The following is a 19,769-nucleotide window of genomic DNA, read 5'->3' on the forward strand; positions in this document are numbered from 1 at the left end:
TAGTCGTAGGTACAACTAGTAGTAGGTACAACTAGTAGTAGGTACAACTAGACGCAGACGTATGAGGTACAAGTAGACGGTGGCGTACCCAACAAGTTGTACCTGCACATTTTAAAGAGGTAAAATACAACTAGACGTAGGTACAACTAGACGTCCGCACCACCGTCAACTTGTACCTACAGTTTTGGACGAAGACGCCTGTACCAAAATGCAGCAGGTACAAGGTACAACTAGACATCGACCCAGTTGGGGGTAGTAGGGCTTGTGCTTAACATAGAGAGATCTACCGCAGCCACCTCTAATACAAAGCCGTGGCGAGCGAAAAGTGGCAACGGTGCAACCGTGTCTTGGTGCGCTTTCCTTACCATTACAGTGAATGGAAGAGTCGCGTACCGACGTACATAATCACGTTTCTACTACCCTTAATCATTAGCAATGACATTGAACTTGTTACTACAGCATACCAGATAGATGTGATGTGCCTGGATGAAAGAATAATTACGAAAGCTCAATTTAAAATGAATAATAGGCTACCTACAGTGTTCTAAGATTCTAATTAAGTGATCCGCGTAAGCAACAATGGCTTCCTGCTATTCTTTCTTCGGTCAAATATTAGAAACCTTAAAACAATTCTCGTTTTTGTGTGAAACATTTTCACGAATATGAACTTAGATTTGTAAAAAATGTAAGATTAAGACAATGATTCATGTAAATATAGACCAAGAAGCCATCTAACAATAAAAGCATCATAGTCTCCGACTCCAGTCTGAATGTTGATGTGATAAAACAATTCTATTAATATTGTGGAAAGCCATATGGAGGCTAGCTTCTGAAATCGTTTACAAAATGAAAAACGTTTTGCTTAGTAATTATTCAAAGAAAATACACATTATTTAGTCAGTATGCCTTCAAAATGTAAACTTTAAATTTTGTTGTCACTAACTAGGTTTCCTCAGGTAGACTAAGACATAATATTCCTATTGAAAATTAATTTTATTTGAACAAATTGTTGAATGTTAGTCTCTACAAATATTGAAGTGACAATAGGTTAGTCCTACTCAAGGTGTATGAAAGCCTTGAGTGCTACTGTATTACTATTCTTGGTATAGTTGCTATATTTTGTAAAATTTAAGCCCAGTCTGTCTAGTAGTTTTTACTGTGTTGAATAACACACATATATAGACACCATGAAATTGTTATATAATAGTATAGATTATCAAATTAACAAAGGAAATATGTAAAGTCCATCTATTTCCACATTCATCACTTACAATGCGATAAATGCAACCAAAAACATTATGTTTGTATTTTTAGTTTTAGACTTTAGACATATTGTGGTATGTTGCAATTTTTCACTAAATAAAAAACCCTGGATTCTAATTTCTCTATTTTAACATACCCTAAAATCCACTAAAATATGTAATTTAAATACTTTCATCCATTGATACAGAGCAGCAATGCTCTCATTGATGTTTATAGCCTAGTACGAGTGCCGGACCCAGGCGGCGGGTGAGTGCCGTGTTGCCAGTTCGAACGTCGCAACCTTGTATTAGAGGTGGCTGTGGATCTACCCAACCTGTACAGCAGGTAGTCAAATAATGTAAACCATCTTAATATTTCCTTGTGTTGTACATATTAGAGGGTAATGGATGGTAATGGCTATTAAAAACACATGTTTTAAAACATTTTTTTTTAATAAAAAAGTAAAAAAAGACATTAAAGCTGTAGTTTTCTTTTCCGAGTCTTGGCCTTGATTGCAGCAAACCACGCCTCTGACCCAGGTACTGTAGACTCGACACTTTGTGGCGATCCATTCATCATATCCACATCATCCTGAGCCATACTTGATTGCAATCTGTTGGAAAGTTATCAATGGATTACGTCTGAATAATGGTTCAAAATGGGCTAATTTCACAAGAGTTTGATGTTTAAACCTTAATTACAAGCATTTTCCTAGCCTCATATAACCTTGAATTCACCTATCTACAAAAGACAGTGCTGATAAATTGTATGGTATTTAAACTGTCAAAGTTCAAAAACCAAAAGTAAAAACTCCAACTAACTTAATTTGAAAACTAATTTGATTTTTTTGTCTGCAAAATCCAAAGTGTATTTCACACAAATGTGTTTTTAGCGAATTTCCCTATAGGGAAGTAGCTATTACCGTAGGTCTCATGGTAAGACTTAGGCCCGGGACCGATTTACTTTTTCATTTTAATGTCCCCAGAGGCCAAAAACACCATTCGTTCAAATTTTTATATATGTATATATATATAGGTATATATATATATATAGATTTATATATATATATATATATGTGTCCGTGAACACGATAACTTGAGTAGTTTTTATCCGATTTTGATGAAATTTGGTTTGAAGGTGTAAGGCGGGATAAACTTGAATGAGTTCGCGATCCAGCATGATCGGACCATGGTAACAGGGTTTTATGGGGGGTTTTATGGGGTAAAAATTGGTTTTTCTCACTTCTTACCCTCAAAACACGAAATTTCCCAATTTTTCTCTAAACCTTCTTAAAGAGCTTAAAAAAACAAACAATTCAGTATATCAAAGTGTTTTTGTACGGTTATTGGTTACGGAGAAAACTAAAAAATGGTAAATTTAAAATTCCCATGTTATTCTTATGGAGAATATTGTAAAATGTTGTAGTTTGCTTCTTTATGGATATATTTTGATCAAACTTGGCAAATTTATTTATTTTATAGTAAGCTATCAATATTTTACTAAAAACACACTACTTTATTAGTTTCCTTGTAGCAGCAAACCTAGGTACTCGTTTAACCTAATGTTATTTAAATAGATCAATTGAAAATCAATTCGGACAAATGGAAATTCGCTAAGACGGCAGGTTTGCTGCGGCGGGGGTATTTAGCAAATGTGAATGTGACCGAGGCTGGAACTAATTAACACATTCCCTACCACCTATCCTCTCTATCCTCATATATAGAAAGAGAAGTGTGACTGCTGGACCGGAAACTTGTTGAAGATCTAATGTTACTATTATTATTTGGGCTTTTCCAACGTTTCTTGTGTTTACAACTACACAATGTTTCTGGAGGTGAATCAACTCATACTGTTTTCAAGTGAAATTACTTATTTAAATTGAAACACAAGAAACGTTGGGAAAGTCCAAATAATTAGTAACATTTCAGAACCAACGTCATAGTAAAAAAAACTGTAGTTCTAATATTATATCAAGTAGAAAGTAATGCTCAAAGAAATGTCCAACCGAATTCATGACTTCAAAAGAATATTTTATACAATACACACAAGCAAAATAGAAATTTTAGATAAACCATGAAAATTTAGGTACAATGGTACAATCTACTCTTTACCGTATTAAAAACTATCTGAATTGCATAATACATAATGGGAGAAAGTTGACATTAAGGCACACTGGGTGGTATGTTGCCCTCACAGTAGTTCAGGACTGCCCTTGGTAATCTTCTAACACTGGTTGATAATCTGTTTTTTATATTATCCAAGGAGTGATTGCAGTTAGTTCTTCTAAACCATGAGTTTTCTATGTTACAGGATATTCTATTGAAAAGGTGGACAGTGAATGCTATGTTAGATGACTGAAAGTACCTAACCTCGCAAAAATCATGATGGAGAAAAAAATAAAAAGGAACAATCATAAAGTAAGGACAACTTGATTCTATGGTCTTCCATTGAACTGTTAATCCCTATTTAAAATATTTTTGCTCACAATAACGAGGATAAATTTGTGTCATATATTGTCCCTCATAACTATTGTCCTGCTTACATCTATGTTTCAATGATCTAAAAGTACAAGACTATGGGTGTTTGTTAGGCTACATGTGCTATAAGTGCCTGTCCAATGCTCTAGTGCTCATCTACAAGTGCTCCTGTAAGGAACTTACTGGACCTCTTGCTCAAGTGAGTGAAGCATCTGATATCCAGGTTCCAGCTGGGACTGGAGTTCATCTCCCTCTCCTGTTCCTGGGAAATGAATCTCCGGGATGTCCTCTTCACTGGATATCTCAGTCTTGAACCTGAAAACACAAGCTTTACTTTCAGCTCGTACACACAAAAGCACTTAATCTAGGTATCATATCATGTACTTAGTTTCTTTAATTTTCAATCATCAACTAAAGTTGTTCTTGACGACCTGAAGATGAAGCTTATACTGCTTCGAAACGCGTAGTCGTTAGACAGCAATTTGGATTACTTTGGCAGATCCAGGTAACATTATACCTTTTATAAACTAAAGTTATTTTCTAAGTAAAAATGTTGATTCGGTCAAAAATACCGATGTGCCCCGTGGAGACTTAAATTTATGAAATTGCTTTAAGCCTTTCCATTGTTAGCATCTTCCGCAGTCACACCAAAAGATATAATCTGCCGAAATCATGGCAAAACTGGCCAGACACTTAGGCTTTGATCATCCCCCATAATCCTAGCAAGATCATAAACATTTTCTGCAGTTATGATGACCATCATAGTCTCCTTGATCACGGCAAATCTGTGAATATCACCAGCGATCACAGCAGTGGCGTAACAAATTTTTAGGGGCCCCCCTGCAAACTTATTTTTTGGGCCCCTCTCATGAGTAATTTTTAGACCACCAATACAACATAATCAAACGCCCTCCCCCTCCACCCAGAGTTATTTTTAGACCACCGATACCATGATCAAAAAGATAAATCATAAAAAGAGTGGTAAATAAATTATGGGTTATGTTCCATAAAAGGGTGTGTTAAGTATTTCAGTCGTGGTTTGATGAAAATGTTACATCATTATATCAATATCAGTGTTTGTAAATAGTTTTGAAATCAAATAAAAAAGCATATTTTCCATTTGTAGGTATCACAATGTTTATATCAAGGAGGTTTTACATTTATTTTATCACACATGCTATCCATTTTTATTACCCTGATAATTAGACTAGTTAATTAATTACAAGGCAAAAACTACGTGGTTCGAATTAGGCCCCTTAGTTGTCTTTGGCTGTATTGGCTATTAATTAACAGCTGTGACTAAGGAATATGTCGGCCTCAGTCCCTTTCAAAACTAAAAGGTTGGGCCACTCATCCTACACTCATCTCCATTAATTCTTGGCTTAAAATGCCTACATTGGTATGGTCGCCATTTCAAAGTAAAGTAATTAAAGTATTAATTTATTAAGTTAGTTTAATCTTTGGTTATAATTAACTCATACACTAAAAGCTATTTAATTTAATAGATTGATGTACTTTTATCACAGGCTAAGCCTATTGATTTATTTTATTTTATCTTTGTATGGATTTAAAGCGTTTAACTTACAACAAATAATGTCTTTAATAAGGAGTTGTCATCAACATATGATTTCTTAACACACATGGTTTATGTTATTGTTTTTAATGTTTATGTTTATATATTTTTCATTCAGTTAAAATGGTTGAATAAAATGGGTTGTACAGTTCCCCCCATAGAAAGATGCATAGAAGATGTTGGGTTAGAAAGTGCGCTACTTCAAACAATCAGTACACATAAAGGACAATATAGGGTAAATCGACTCATGTTCGGAATCAAGACTGCTCCGGCTCTATGGCAAGGGTTTATGGACAAAATACTTTCTGGAATTGATGGCGTTCAGTGTTTTTTTGACGATATTATTATTCAAGGTTCGACTGAGTCTGAGGCCCTAACAAGGCTAGAAAGTGTTTTGAAAGTCATCAGGAGACACAACCTCAAACTAAATAAAGACAAATGTAAGTTTTTTCAAACACAAATCGATTACCTTGGACATACTATAGATCAAAATGGTCTACACAAGAACAAGGACAAAGTGGAAGCAATCTTGAAATCACCAAAACCGTCAAATGTGTCAGAGCTACGAACATTCCTGGGCTTGACTAATTACTACCAGAAATTTATCCCCAATTTGAACACAATCTTGAATCCACTACACAATCTATTAAAGGCGCACACTAAGTTCGTTTGGACCAGAGAATGTGATAAATGCGTTGAAAAAGTTAAGGCTGAGATAGCTAGTGACCGGGTCCTTGCTCATTTTGATGAAAATGAAACCTTAGTGCTAGCCACGGACGCTTCTCCAGTCGGATTAGGAATTGTTCTTTCTCACCGCTACAAAGATGGTACTGAACGGCCAATTTCATTCGCTTCTCGATCTCTCACTGCAAGTGAGAAAAAGTACAGTCAGATAGACAAAGAGGCACTGGCAATTTACTGGGGATTGAAAAAGTTCTACCAGTATTGTTATGGCAGAAAGTTTATCCTTGTAACAGATCATAAGCCACTTGTTTCAATCTTTGACCCATACAGAACCTTACCTACTATGACTGCCACACGTATTTTCAATTACGCTCACTTCCTCTCTGGCTTCGATTATACTATTGAATATAGGAACACCAAATCACATGGTAATGCAGACTACATGTCTCGCTTTCCTAATGAGCATCCACCGACAAATCAAATCGATCAACACGAAGCCTTTTTCATTAATCAAATTGAATCAATGCCTGTAACACATGAAAATATTGCAAATGAAACATCTAACGACAATGACCTAAAACCTCTTTTGAAAGCACTTCAAGATGGCACGGATTTAGAACATATTGGCTTGAAGAATAATGAGTATTCACTTCATGATGGCTGCATTTTTCGTGGTTCCAGAGTAGTAATTCCTGAAAAACTACAAGGAAAAGTACTCAATGAACTTCATTTAGGACACTTAGGAGTTGTGAAAATGAAAAATCTTGCAAGAAGTTTTTGTTACTGGAAACACATTGACCGTAACATAGAAGATCTAGCAAAGTCTTGTCGTCCATGCTGTTTGAAGCAGAATCTTCCTGAAAAAGTAGATGTCCATCCTTGGCTGGTTCCATCAGGACCTTGGCAACGAATACACATCGACTTCGCAGGTCCAATTTATGGGCAATACCTTTTTGTTATCGTTGACGCCTATTCAAAGTGGGTTGAAGTCATACCAACCAAAACTACAACATCTAATTGGTGCATTCAACAGCTCAGGAAACTCTTCTCTACCTTCGGTTACCCGTTCACGTTAGTCTCTGACAATGGCCCTAACTTCACATCATCTATTTTCAACCAATTTCTACAAGCTTGTGGCGTTACACACAAATTCTCTGCCCCCTATCACCCTGCAACCAACGGACAAGCAGAGAGATTTGTTCAGACTGTAAAGAAACAGTTAATAGCAATGGAAAATGATGGAGGAGATTTGCACTTCAAAATAAATCACATCCTAATGTCACTAAGGAATGCCACAAATGCTACAGGGTCCTCGGCATATGAACTTATGTTTGGGAGACGAATAAGGACAAGGCTGGATCTTATGAAGAGACCCCAAGATCACACAGAAATGCCCGACGGATGTACTAAAATCAAAAGAGAGTTTCGGGTGGGGGACAGAGTTCAGGTGCGCAATTTCGGAAAAGACGGAAAGTGGAAATTTGGAAACGTAAGAAGGAGAGAAGGATTGGTGCATTATCAAATCGAGATGGACAATGGGCAGGTTTGGAGAAGGCACATTAACCACATTCGGCCGTGTAAATTTGAGGGGGAGGATTAATAAGGAGTTGTCATCAACATATGATTTCTTAACACACATGGTTTATGTTATTGTTTTTAATGTTTATGTTTATATATTTTTCATTCAGTTAAAATGGTTGAATAAAATGGGTTGTACAGTTCCTTGTATCTTGTTATTATATAAATTAAGGACGTGATAGTCTTTAGTATTGGTTAATTGTGAGGTAAAATAATATATGGGCTAACAAACATAGTCAGTAGAGTAGCAGTATAAGTATATTGTATTCAACAAAATACAATCAATATCAGGGAAAAACTAAAATATAAAATAATACAATATTAAAATCCCTAGCCAACGTTCATGACTTCAGGCTCCAAAGTAACTTAATGTTTCAAAATGTTTGCAGACGACATAAGCAGTGTACGAAATCACCGAGAAGTAAAATATTTCTTCGTGACGAAAGTAAGATTGTATAATAATCAAAGACCCACATTACAACACGTTAAATTTGTTACACTAGTTTGTTATCAATGAAGAGGCCTAACAACTGATAACAACATATTATTAATAAAATCAATGTCATTACTTGTTTAATAAAATTATTGAATGATTGATAATACATGAATTTTTTCAAAATTCACAAAAAGCCATAAATATTTACAATTACAACTTTTCAATAAACTTCCCATTCCATTTAGAGAAATTGATAACATAAACCTTTTCAAATCAACATTATCAAGATGGCTAATTAGCAAAGCCTTTTTTTCTATAGACGATTTTTTAAACACAAATAATTACTCTGACCTCTTAACACTATTGGCCACTAGGAGGCAGCCTGCATGACCAAAAATCTTTTTACAAATTTTCTGAATATTTACAAATTGTTTAGTTTTGAAGCATTATTTACTTAAGTTTTTTATAAATTCGTGATAGAGCATTCAATCTTAGAATTTTAAATTTAAATATTAGGCCTGTATGTACAGTTTATGCAACAAAATGTTCAATGCTTCTTAAGGTGATATAGATTTAAGCTTGATGTCATATTTGTGTCCTGATTTCTGACGTTGTCTATTGTAATTTTATGTTGCTGAATGACAATAAAGATTATTATTATTATTATTATTATTATTAGACAAGAATGAACTCCAATTTTTCGGCCCCACTCGTCTCACGGGCCTCTCTGCTCACCGTTTCCCGCTCACCGGTTCGCGGGCCCCCTCAGCTCCCGGGCCCCCCTGCATTGCAGGCCCTGCGGGCCCTTCTGTTACGCCACTGGATCACAGAAAAATCAATTATTTCCGATCACTTATCTTTGTAGACACTTTCCGGGGCTATAGAATACAGGGGCTAGCTCACGTCTTTGATGTAGCACTTGCCGACACCGCCCCGCTCCCCCACCTCCTGTGACATCACCGGGCTGACAGTCGGGCCTGTTTCCATTACGCGGCCAGTGAAAATCTCACTCTTTTACACGCTCCCCTACCGTTGTACGAACATATTTCTCATATGATACTTATATCGTTTTATTCTGCATTAACTGTAGAATCCAAATATCCAAACAGTTTTTAGTTTACCACAAGTAAATTGGTTTTAAACCAACAAACGTAGAGAAACTACAATAATGAAACTTGAAAAAGTCACTAAGCGAGGAACATTTTAATTTTCGGGTTAGGCACAAACTTTCAGCGAGAAAACTGTAGTCAATCAGTTCTTCCTTAGTAATTACTTAACAATTCTTAAATACCCCTAACAGTTCATTAATAAATCGTCTCAAAAGACGATTGTTATAACTGAGCGCTGGCGGGTAATTTTGCCGTTCGCCTCACAAATTTTAGGTGTTTTTATGGCAACACTGCATCAATACGCGTAAAAACAACTTCGCTCTTTCATTGTTATTCGCGTCTTCCGTTTGTTTCTGAAGAAGATATAAGAAAAATGATCAGAAGATGAGTAAGTGGCTAAAATCAGTGAAATAGGATACAACTATTATAATAAAAATACTATCGCATTAAAACGCTCTTTTACTTATTTTCTATGGATAAACAGTTTGTTCAACAGACAATATAAAATTACCTAAACCATTACACATTCCTTAAAGATGCCCAACCAAGTGTATTAGAATTATATGACAAGGGGCACCGGAATATCAAACAAGATAAAATAACATTCTAAGCCTTAAGTCTACACAATTCTTAAAATTCAGTTTTAGCACTAATTACTTGTTTCACTAATAGAAACAGTGCAATTGTTTTAGGATCATAACATTTTTTTACTATCATGTTATAAACAGCACGATGCGGACATGTGCGGAACGATGTAATGTGATCGCCAAGTTTATAAAGCCTTACTTCCTGATAAGCAATAAACGACCTGTTGGTTTTAACGAAAATTTTCAGGCTAATTATTGAAATAGAACTATTAATGAATATTTTTCTGGCTCAAAGTTTGTTCTTATCCCAAAAATAAAAAAAATCCCCGCTTAGTGACTTTTTGTAGTTCACAAGTTTGTAATCGTTATAATTTTCCCCTTTTAAAATACATATTATTGATCATAACTAAAATATTTTTGGACCATCAGATTCTGTAGTTAATGCAGATTACAACAATATAAGTTTTATACGGACAATTTAATTGTGTACATTTAGGGAAGCATTTAAATGAGCGATTTGTATATGTGTCGCGCGCTAGCTACACCCGTGGAGTCAGCGCGGTGACGTCACAGCCACACGGCAGTGGGACCACTTCGCTAGTCCACGTGAGCCAGCCCCTGTATTCTATAGCCCCGGACACTTTCTACAAATGAAAAAATAAAAGCTCAGCTAGAAAATCTACTTGCTCGCTCGCCTCAAACATAAATGAACTAAACCGAGCTTGGCCCAAAAATTATTTTTGAACAGTTGAATTAAAAAATAGTTTGTTTGGTTATGGTTATACATTATTCGAAACAAAACAGTGAAAAAATATATTAAAATTGCATATTTGGACTTTCAGTAAGAGCTGTCACACTGTCTACATTGTTTAGATAGTGGAAAAAACTATTTTATGTGGTTCTCACTAAAATACCAAGAATGTCCTGTTTACAATGGCTGCTTTAGACTACGAATGAATGTTATAGGCTAACACCCTCTTTTAAAATAACTTATCTGCAACCAATATACACTTTTATAGAGCTAAAATAACTAGAATTTAATGATCAATTGGGATTGTTAGGAGCATAAAAAGTAGAATACTAGATGGAACAGATGAAGAGTACTAACCTGACAATGTCCTCAGGTTCTCTCTTGATGGTTGGTGCCACAACCTGGTATTTCTTCAGCAGATCTTCACACTCAGCCTTACATTTATCTCTGTACTTCAACACTCTGGTCTGGTAGTAGTCGTGTAGAGACACCACACTGCCGAGCCCCATCTCGTGGAACACCCTTTCCATTGCGTCCTGACAAGTGACAGGTTATGATTGTTTCAGAATACACACTCTTTCCTTATTTGCTGTTTCCATTAAGAAGGATATTACGGTTAATTTTAAGTAGAAAAAGTCAATTTCCCATACTGTTTACTTTAGGAATTCTTCGATGGGCAAGAGACCTTCAAGTGTGTTTCAACTGATTTAAACTGAATTAATGTCAGAAAATGTCTGCACCATTAAAAAAATTCTCTTTACCATAAGTGGTGTAAATGAATAGGTGTGTATTATGATTTCTTTGCTGTCAGGCGGAGGCACTTTTTTATCTTACCGGGAAGCCTGAATTTCCGTACAATTCTTCTCTATCAACAGCAAACCTCAGTAAACAAGTAAACCTCCTCAGGAAGTCTTCAGCAATGTCGGTGAGTAACTGGATTGAGGATTGCATTCCACCTAGAAAATACAAGTTGGTAAAGATTAACGTCCGCACTAGTGAGTCCGTAGTACTATCCTAGTAGTTAGACCAATTTGTATATTTGTATATACCAAGGCAAAAATGTGGTTCGGATTCCACTATAAACTGTAGGTCCCTTAGGCCCCTATTAGACGAGGTAGCCTGGCGACGTCGCCAGCGACAGTAGCTGGCGACGCACTGGCCACCAAACTTAGTAGCCAGTTGAGTAGCTAGAATTTTACCGCCGTTACTCATTTTGTTGTGAGTGCTTGTCTTGTACTTGTACTTGTTATGAGCGGTATGTTTACAGTGAATGAGTGGTTATAAGTATCTTCTCCTTCTGTTACTTCTGAAGAAAAGGAGGCAAAGGAAGAGAAAAATATACGTTCATCCAATGCTTAGTGCAAGAGAATCGAAAGGGTTATAGTACACCCTTTCTGATGAGCTCTGTGCGGACAATACAAAATGTTTCAATTATTTTCGTATGTCACAATCCAGATACAAATATAGACATTTTCCATAGATTCCATATAGACATATCCAATACAGATGTAGACATTTTATCAACTGAAGTGAACAATTCACCCACTCACAACACAACAGAACGCAACACAATGTGCAAGTACCCCAGTGATATGAACTGACCGAGTGGCGACGTGATACTGGCGACCTAGTGTAACAAGCTCCATATGCTACAACGCAGCGTCGCCAATATGGGTAGCCAGTGGCTACCGCAGTGGCGACAGGGCTCGGTGGCCAGTCAGTCGCCAAAGTGTGGCTGCGTCGCTGGCTACCCTCGTTTAATAACATCCATAAGAATCAATGACCCTTGACAAGCTGATTAGCCAGTTTGGTCGCTGGCAACGTCGCGCCACTCATCCTCCACTCATCTCCATTCATACTTGGCTTAAAATACCTACTTTGTATGGTAGCCATTTAATAAGAAAGTAAAAGTAAAAGTAAAATAACTTTCATCACGATAGACTACTATTAGAAATAGAGTCAGACACAACTTTTTTGTTAACTTTATTTAATTAAAAATCTGTTCAAAAGTTGAACAAGAAGCAAATGAAATAACAATACAACATTAAAAATTAACTTGAAGAACATGAGCTAGTATTGACCACTGTCAACACTAGCTAACAAAGAGAATTTTGATAACACTTAGCCGAATCTGAATGGGAGAACCAATATAGTATGTAGCTTCAGTCTGTAAATAGTGTTGTGATTGTCCAATAAATTAAGTGCAAGAGGATTTGATTGATTTTCCAATTTGATGATGTATTTTTTATTAGATTTTGTAATTTCTTCTTTGATTGTTCGAATTTTAAGATCATTATGAAGTGTTCTGTTGGTAACGAACCAAGGTGCGTAGACAATTTTATTATTTTAAAGTAGACCTTGTGATTCGCTTTAGACATTTATGTTGGCTGCATGTTATTAAAATGATTTTAAACAGGGTAATATTGAACTAGTATTTCTTAGCTGATAGACAAACATTGTGAGACAGTAAAACTAAAAAAAAACTCACTGGAAAAACCAACATGAGCACACAAAGTCGCTACAGTCTTAAACAGGATCTCTTTGGTAACATCTCTGCCCAAAGAAGGTACTGACATTGGCGTTCCCAAGGTAAAAGGCCTGAAACAGAAAATGTATATACCAATTAAAAATTGGTACTTGTGGTAAATGTAACAGTTTTTAGAGTCATTTTGGGTTCCAAACAATTTCAATACGAAAAGACTATATTCAGGGTGTCTTAATCAGTTAGGAATACTCCTTGGTCTATTTTGAATACTAAACAAATAATAATTTGCACTTCCGTTGTATCTGAACCAATCAAAATATCAAGGCAACCAGCACTGCTTGACAAACACATTTTCAAAAACCTAATGTTGTTGTTTTAATGGATACACTAAGTGCTAGTGGTGATAATTCCGAGCCGGTTCTCTATGTTAGCTCCTGTAGGTGACAAGCCACAGGAACAGCTGATATTAAACAACTCTGGTGGCCTATTTACATAAACAATGTCAAGTCTACTTTTTATGATTTCTTATTCTGACAAAAATGTTGGTTTAAGAAATAAGTATCTGGAATCTAAACTTAAGAAAGGTACACTAATTTTAACAAATACCCATTGAATAAATTTCAGATACCGTGACTACTTTCCACCGATGAATGTCACAACTCATTTTCTGCTTCTGTGTTCAAGTTGTTTTTGTATAGTATGTGTTTTGCCATGTCACTGTTCCGACATCCCCAGTGTAACTGTTTGCCACACACTTCTTTTTACTCCTACAGAAGTCAGAGGTGACGTTGGCAACAAAGACTTCATAGAAATATTTTCCAATCATTTTTCATTGGTCTATTTGTGTAATATAATGCAAAGACTATTTGTTGGTTTGAAATTTTGCTTCATTTTTTACGCTATGGACTAATTAAACAAGCCGGTTGTGACTGATGGGGCCCCTGAGGAGAGCCATCTAGCTTCCTTGAGAGTCGGCGGAGAAACTCCGGCTTATTTTGGACTCTGGCCCCCTCTCTACCCAGCTTTATGGACCCTCCGGTGTCATCCGCCTGACCCGCCAAACCATACTACCGCAAGTTTTGTGAATCGTTATTTGATATTGTTGTATAGAGATATATTTATTTTTGTTAATTGTTGCTGTTGCCAAATGGACATTTAGAGACTTTATATGGTTAAATGTTTTAAGCACAACATTCTAATTATTGTTATTGTTCTTTCAAATTCTATTCTATAAGTTATTTATTATGATTTGATTTATTTATTCAACTATTGGGCCCCTAAAAGGTAAATTTTGACAAAGCCTAAATTAATGATTGAAAGGTATTTTTATTGATATACTGTAATTTGTTGTTTTATTTAGAAGGAATTTAAAAATTTGTAGAGGCTTTAAACTGAATTTTTTTATAACTAAAGAATGGCTGTGAGCTAGAAGGATAGATGAGGACTATAAATTTTTGAATTTCTGAATTTATGTTTTACATGTATTATTGTTGATGATTTGTTTGTTTCCTTTCCTCCACGGTTTTTCTTGATTTGTGAGCCACTTCTCGTCCCTGCGCATGGGATTACATTTCCAATTTTGTTTGCCTGGGTGCAGGTGTGAGGGCGTGGTTCAACGGGATCGTGGAAACGTCATTGTCATTGTCTGTGATCGCAGCAAATTATGAACATCACCCGCAGTCACGGAAACGTCTTCGTCGTCGTCCGGAATCACGGCAAAATCATGAACATCTCTTGCAGCCAAGTAGGTCTCATCATCCTCTCCCGCGATTGCGGCAAAATCATTAACATCTCCCAAGGTCACAGAAACATCTTCGTCGTCATGAAAATCATGAACATCTCTTGCGGACATGTAGCCGTTATCATCGCTTCCCGCAATCGCGGCCGTGTTGACATCAATATTGACTCACGCGGTCACGGAAACGTCAACATTCTTGTGCGATCGTGGCAATATCGGTAATTTTCCGGCAATATTGGCGACGGGTTTTGGTATCAAGGGTCCTGGTACCGACACTTCACCATCGATTCTCAGTTCCGGTTTTTTTGCCAAGAACCGACAGAACCGACATTTGACGTGAAGTTCCGACCCATCACATAAATATTCCAATGCTAGCATTTCAGTTACATTGCATCAATCTGTATTTGAGACAAGCTACATTTCAACCGGGAAATTGAAGTTTAAGTTAAACTGGCAACTCTTAGTTGTATTGTTGCTGCTTATAACAAATTAATATAGTTCACTGTAATGCATTATGCATCCGAAATGTCAACCACTATTTTGCTAGTTCAATGATGTGGTCTTCTGAAGGCCAATATTTGACAGACAAAGTAATCTACTTACGTTTCTTCTTTAGGGAGGTAGTGTAGAGGATGAGATTCTTGACATTTCAGTTCTTTAACAGGCGCCTGGGGCATAGGAGGGCATTCTTTTATGTCTCCATTAAATTCTTCTTCCTGAAACAGTTTAGTAGTCAATCATTAAAAATACCGGTAGCTTTTTCAGTTATAGTGAGTAATGTTAAGATACAAATTGCTTTCACTAAACTTCGGGGAGTGTACTACGATTGCAATGAAAACAATACAAAAGGCTTCTAAAAACTTTTAGGAAATTGTTAGCAGGAAATATAAAAATAAATAAATAAATAACATGGCCATTGATGAGTAGTTAATATGGAATAATGTAGAATTCCTCTTATGCAGTTCAAGATAACCTGACTCCTCCAAATAACCGATTGCTTCTGACCAGTCATTGCACATTCATCTTTGTAGCCTATTAGTCTTAAGGTGCATTGTCCCTGAAGCGACTCTTGCGATAGTAGCTGAGCGACAGTAGCTCAGCGATAGTAGCTCGGCGATAGTAGCTAACCATGTCATTGTCCCTGAAGCGATTGTTCTAGAGCGATTTTGTTCATTTTGCTGACTTTTCGAGTGAATTGGTGCCATGAGTATAATGACACCAGCTAATTTTAAAACGTTTTTATTAGCTCACTTTCTTGTCCGGTACAAACTTTGCAATCAATAACTAACTTCCCGACGAGCTAGAGAATTGAAACTTGAAACATAGCTCAAAAATGGATGATGATAATGCAATATTATATAATTTAATTTTCATATTTCCCTCAGGCTAAGCCCCATGGGCTTCCAAATTTTTCATGTTTACATTTTGGAAGAATGTAGGCCTAAATATATCAATTGAAGTCAGCTGTAAATACTAAAATTATTTCTAAAATTAGTAGAAAATAATTATAAATAAAAATATTTTTTAAAAATACCACGTTTTTAAACAGACTCAAAAGTAAAAATAATTTTAAATATGTGGAGAGGATAAATACTTGTAAGATTTAAAACGAAAAACGTGGGGAGCATGCAATGGATAATAATAGTTCAATAGGTGAAGATAATTCTAAATGCGCCCCACGTTTTAAATCTTCAAGTATTTATTCAATACTTATTCTGTACTAACAGCTTTTCATCTTATTCAGGGGTAGAAAGCAGTTTTATATTCTTTGAAGACATTACGACCAAAACAAGTCTACACACAACACAAATCGCTCAGCGGCTGCGACTCTGACTCCCCTCAGAGCAGACCCGCTACAGTCGCTGTGTTCAGCCACTAGCCGCTCCAGTCACAGTCGCGTCAAGGACAATGGTCCCATTTGAAACAACGCTAACCAGTGCTCAGCTACTATCGCTGAGCTACTATCGCTCAACTACTATCGCAAGAGTTGCTTCAGGGACAATGCACCTTTAGATGGCATCTTTAGTGATTCAATGTTTTACTTTCAAGCATTCTTTCTACTAACCTTTCAAGTGAGTTCAGAATGCAAATACTGCATCTGATGATAAAAAAGTTATAAGGTTATGAACTCCTCTTATTATATTCATTACACTGTTGTATAATACTCCTCTAATGTCCTTTAATGTGTTCCAGCCTAGGCATTCTTCTCTATCTGACTGATAACAACTGTTATAACAGTATTTTTAGTTTTATGTAGAACATAAAAACCTCACAACATACCCCTGATGTAGCAATATAAAGGAGTTCAGCGACCTGTCTAGCATGTTGAAGGAGTTTGATAGTGTACAACACATTTTCTTCCATAGCACTGTATTCAGGCCCCAATCTGTAAAGAAAAAATCATAAGCGATACAACAATATTTACACTTTATCTCTTTGAATATGTATTGCAAGACTGACATGATTCCAGTTTCCTACCTGTGTCTCATATCAATTCACACATTAGATCGAATCAGTGAGTTGGTGGCTCAGTCGGTAGTGTCACAGACTTCGGCTCCAAGGCAACAATGTCATGGGTTCGGATCCTGGTCACATTTTATCAGTACAGTTCACCTTCGTACTGTACCGGCTCACCCCTTGCTTTGCTGAATATGTTCCATGCATGGACAGTTAGTCTATGTGGACGGGCAAATGCAAGGTTAAAAGAGGCTACCAACCTCTTTAAAAATATAAATTAGGTCTACCAAGCCATGTAAGGAAAAACATTTCCAAAGATAACACTGAAACTTCTACATCCTATCTACGCACATATGGACAAGGCTTTAATATCAAGCAAATAAAGGTAGTAGCTGCTGCAATAAAACGGTGCAAGGGCATTGTAGCATTGAAGCAGGTGAACCCATAACTCGACGACTGACTAACCAAAGCCAGAAGTTACCAAAATACATTAACATTAGAACAAAAGGCAATGGTTCATACTGATTCCTTAGAAAAAAATGCTTAAGACGTTAAAACACACCCAAAATGATAAAGCCCACAAATGTAAGGGCATAATTAAACTCCCGACTGATACTTACACTATCACTTTATCTGCATCTTCATCTGGTTGTGGTTGTTTGACTTTAGGTAACTCTGGCTTTATTGCACTCAAAATTACAAGCTTTCCTATTTCTTTTGGAACTACTTTATCCCATTCAGTATTTCGAGGTTCCGGAATCTCTCCCCACAGCTGGTCCATTTGGACGGGACGGCTCTATAAAGAAAATCATAGCTAAGTTATCATGAGAAGTTTGTATACCTTTCCTACGGCTCATTGATTTGTTTGTGTCTTTGGAGAATCCTTAATAACTAAGTAAACAAAGTTCAATAAGTTACCTGGCAGGAGTTGTATCCAGAGTTTAACGCTAGAACTGCCAGACGGTCATTTTAGTTTTTGTTTAGTACATGTCATCGTTAAGTGCTTTTGTTTGTTTTGCATCGCATAAATACAGCTGTTCGCTCCTTGTTGCTAGAACTGAACTACTTGTTTAATGAACCTCAAGTTAGTAATCTTAATTTTGTTTTCGGGACTCTTTCTGTTAAAACCTTATGGCATTTTGGATTAAGAGTGGAAGAAATTGCAAATGGACACTATAAATTAAATTTTTAATTTGTGAAACTATATGCCAAAACACTTTTTTGAAACTTTTGCCAAAAACCCCATTATAGCCTAATTTGATTGGACATGAATGGGTTAGTAATGGAAATAGCTAAAAAAAACAACACGGAAAGGACCTGATAAGAGCTGGAAGAAGAGGAGGGGAATGACAGATGGACAAGACGGCAGTGGCGACAGTCTGGACCTGTAAATCAATGTATGCATACCGTCCGCCGCACAGTCGATTTGTGGCCAAGTAGAGTAACTTACGTGGTTTATGTGTTTAAGTGTTAATGTTCTTTGTTTCGTGTTTATTTACTTTTTGACAACCTCTTCGGAGTAATTCTATGTCCATTCTTCCCCTGAAGATGACCCCTTTGATGGGTTGAAACCGGTCACCTTTCACCGGTGACATGATCACATTGACGGTTTATAAGGTATTTTAACCTCTAGTAATCATTATATTGTGATCAGGACGCAAAAAACAACAAAAATCTAGCCAAGACGTTTGAAGTATGTAACTTACTGAATTTTGTCTGACCAGGCTAGGCCTGGTGTGCAAGCAAGTCGGATAGTGTAAGGCTTGAGAGAACTAGTTTGCTGATTAGGGTAGGGTACCGTAGGTCTACCTATGTTAAGTTAGAACATTTTTTAGCCTATAGTAAATAAATACCGATAGACAAAAACAAAAACTGCCAAAATTACAGTTAATATTTAATCAAAGTTGTGGTTTAAAAAGTAAATAAAAACAATCGAACTTTCAACACCTAAAATGAGCTTATTTTTAATACTCTTGTTAACTTACAAGGTGTAGCTTAAAGCACTAAACTTGACATGGGCCTTAACCTAATTATTGTGATAGGAAATAAAATACTTTACCATAACACACTGTAAAACAGGTATTTTATTAATAATTAATTACTTAATACTGTAAAATTTACAGTATGCGTCATCAACTTCAACATTTAATGTTAATTGAACAGAGTGTAAACTTTACAAACAAATTGACTTCATACTTCATAAACACACTAACCTTAACACTAGCACTAGCGCCACTAGCAGAAAAGAAAACGAAAAGAAACCTCGAGTCGAGTCCTCGAATCCAAAATCGATTAATCGAAGCGACGTAACCAACAACCGGCCGTGCCAACAACCGACAACCGCTTCGCATTCGCACTCTCCCCGCCACTCTCCCCGCTAGCGTCGAGTAGGCGGAATCACTAATGTACTTGCATCACATTCTCCATTCACATTGGTGCACTATTACAACTAACAAGCCGTAATAAACTAACACCACACCAAACAATGTTTTTGTATTTCTTGATTTTTTTAGAAGTAGGCTTTATGTTAGTTGTGGTGTAGTCTCAAAAACTATACATATTTAGTCATATTGCTACCGATTCCACAAATTAATGACATGCTGCGGCATCATTCCCGAAAGGCTTTCGCTTTGTTGAGAGATTGACTAAAAT

The 19,769-nt window shown here is 36.4% G+C and overlaps 1 protein-coding gene across 2 annotated transcripts; it reads right to left on the reverse strand.

The window, feature by feature from the left end:
* Nucleotides 1-1,401: 1,401 nt before the first annotated feature.
* On the reverse strand, nucleotides 1,402-19,316 carry LOC129000801 (STAGA complex 65 subunit gamma). Of its 2 annotated transcripts, none has more exons than XM_054427811.1 (9): nucleotides 19,177-19,316; nucleotides 17,738-17,913; nucleotides 16,941-17,046; nucleotides 15,264-15,376; nucleotides 12,926-13,035; nucleotides 11,272-11,393; nucleotides 10,795-10,973; nucleotides 3,903-4,034; nucleotides 1,402-1,855 (listed from the first exon to the last, which is right to left on the reverse strand). In XM_054427811.1, the coding sequence occupies exons 1-9, from the start codon at nucleotides 19,177-19,179 to the stop codon at nucleotides 1,717-1,719; spliced, it is 1,080 nt and encodes a 359-aa protein (XP_054283786.1). In that variant the 5' UTR covers nucleotides 19,180-19,316; the 3' UTR covers nucleotides 1,402-1,716. The 2 variants fall into 2 exon arrangements, with proteins under 2 accessions (XP_054283786.1, XP_054283787.1); XM_054427812.1 differs by having other exon boundaries at nucleotides 1,712-1,855; nucleotides 3,908-4,034.
* Nucleotides 19,317-19,769: the final 453 nt, after the last annotated feature.

This window comes from Macrosteles quadrilineatus, unplaced genomic scaffold, assembly GCF_028750875.1.
Source record: "Macrosteles quadrilineatus isolate MER2022 unplaced genomic scaffold, UCM_ALF_1.0 Scaffold_8__2_contigs__length_117827958, whole genome shotgun sequence".
Taxonomy (NCBI): Eukaryota; Metazoa; Arthropoda; class Insecta; order Hemiptera; family Cicadellidae; genus Macrosteles; species Macrosteles quadrilineatus.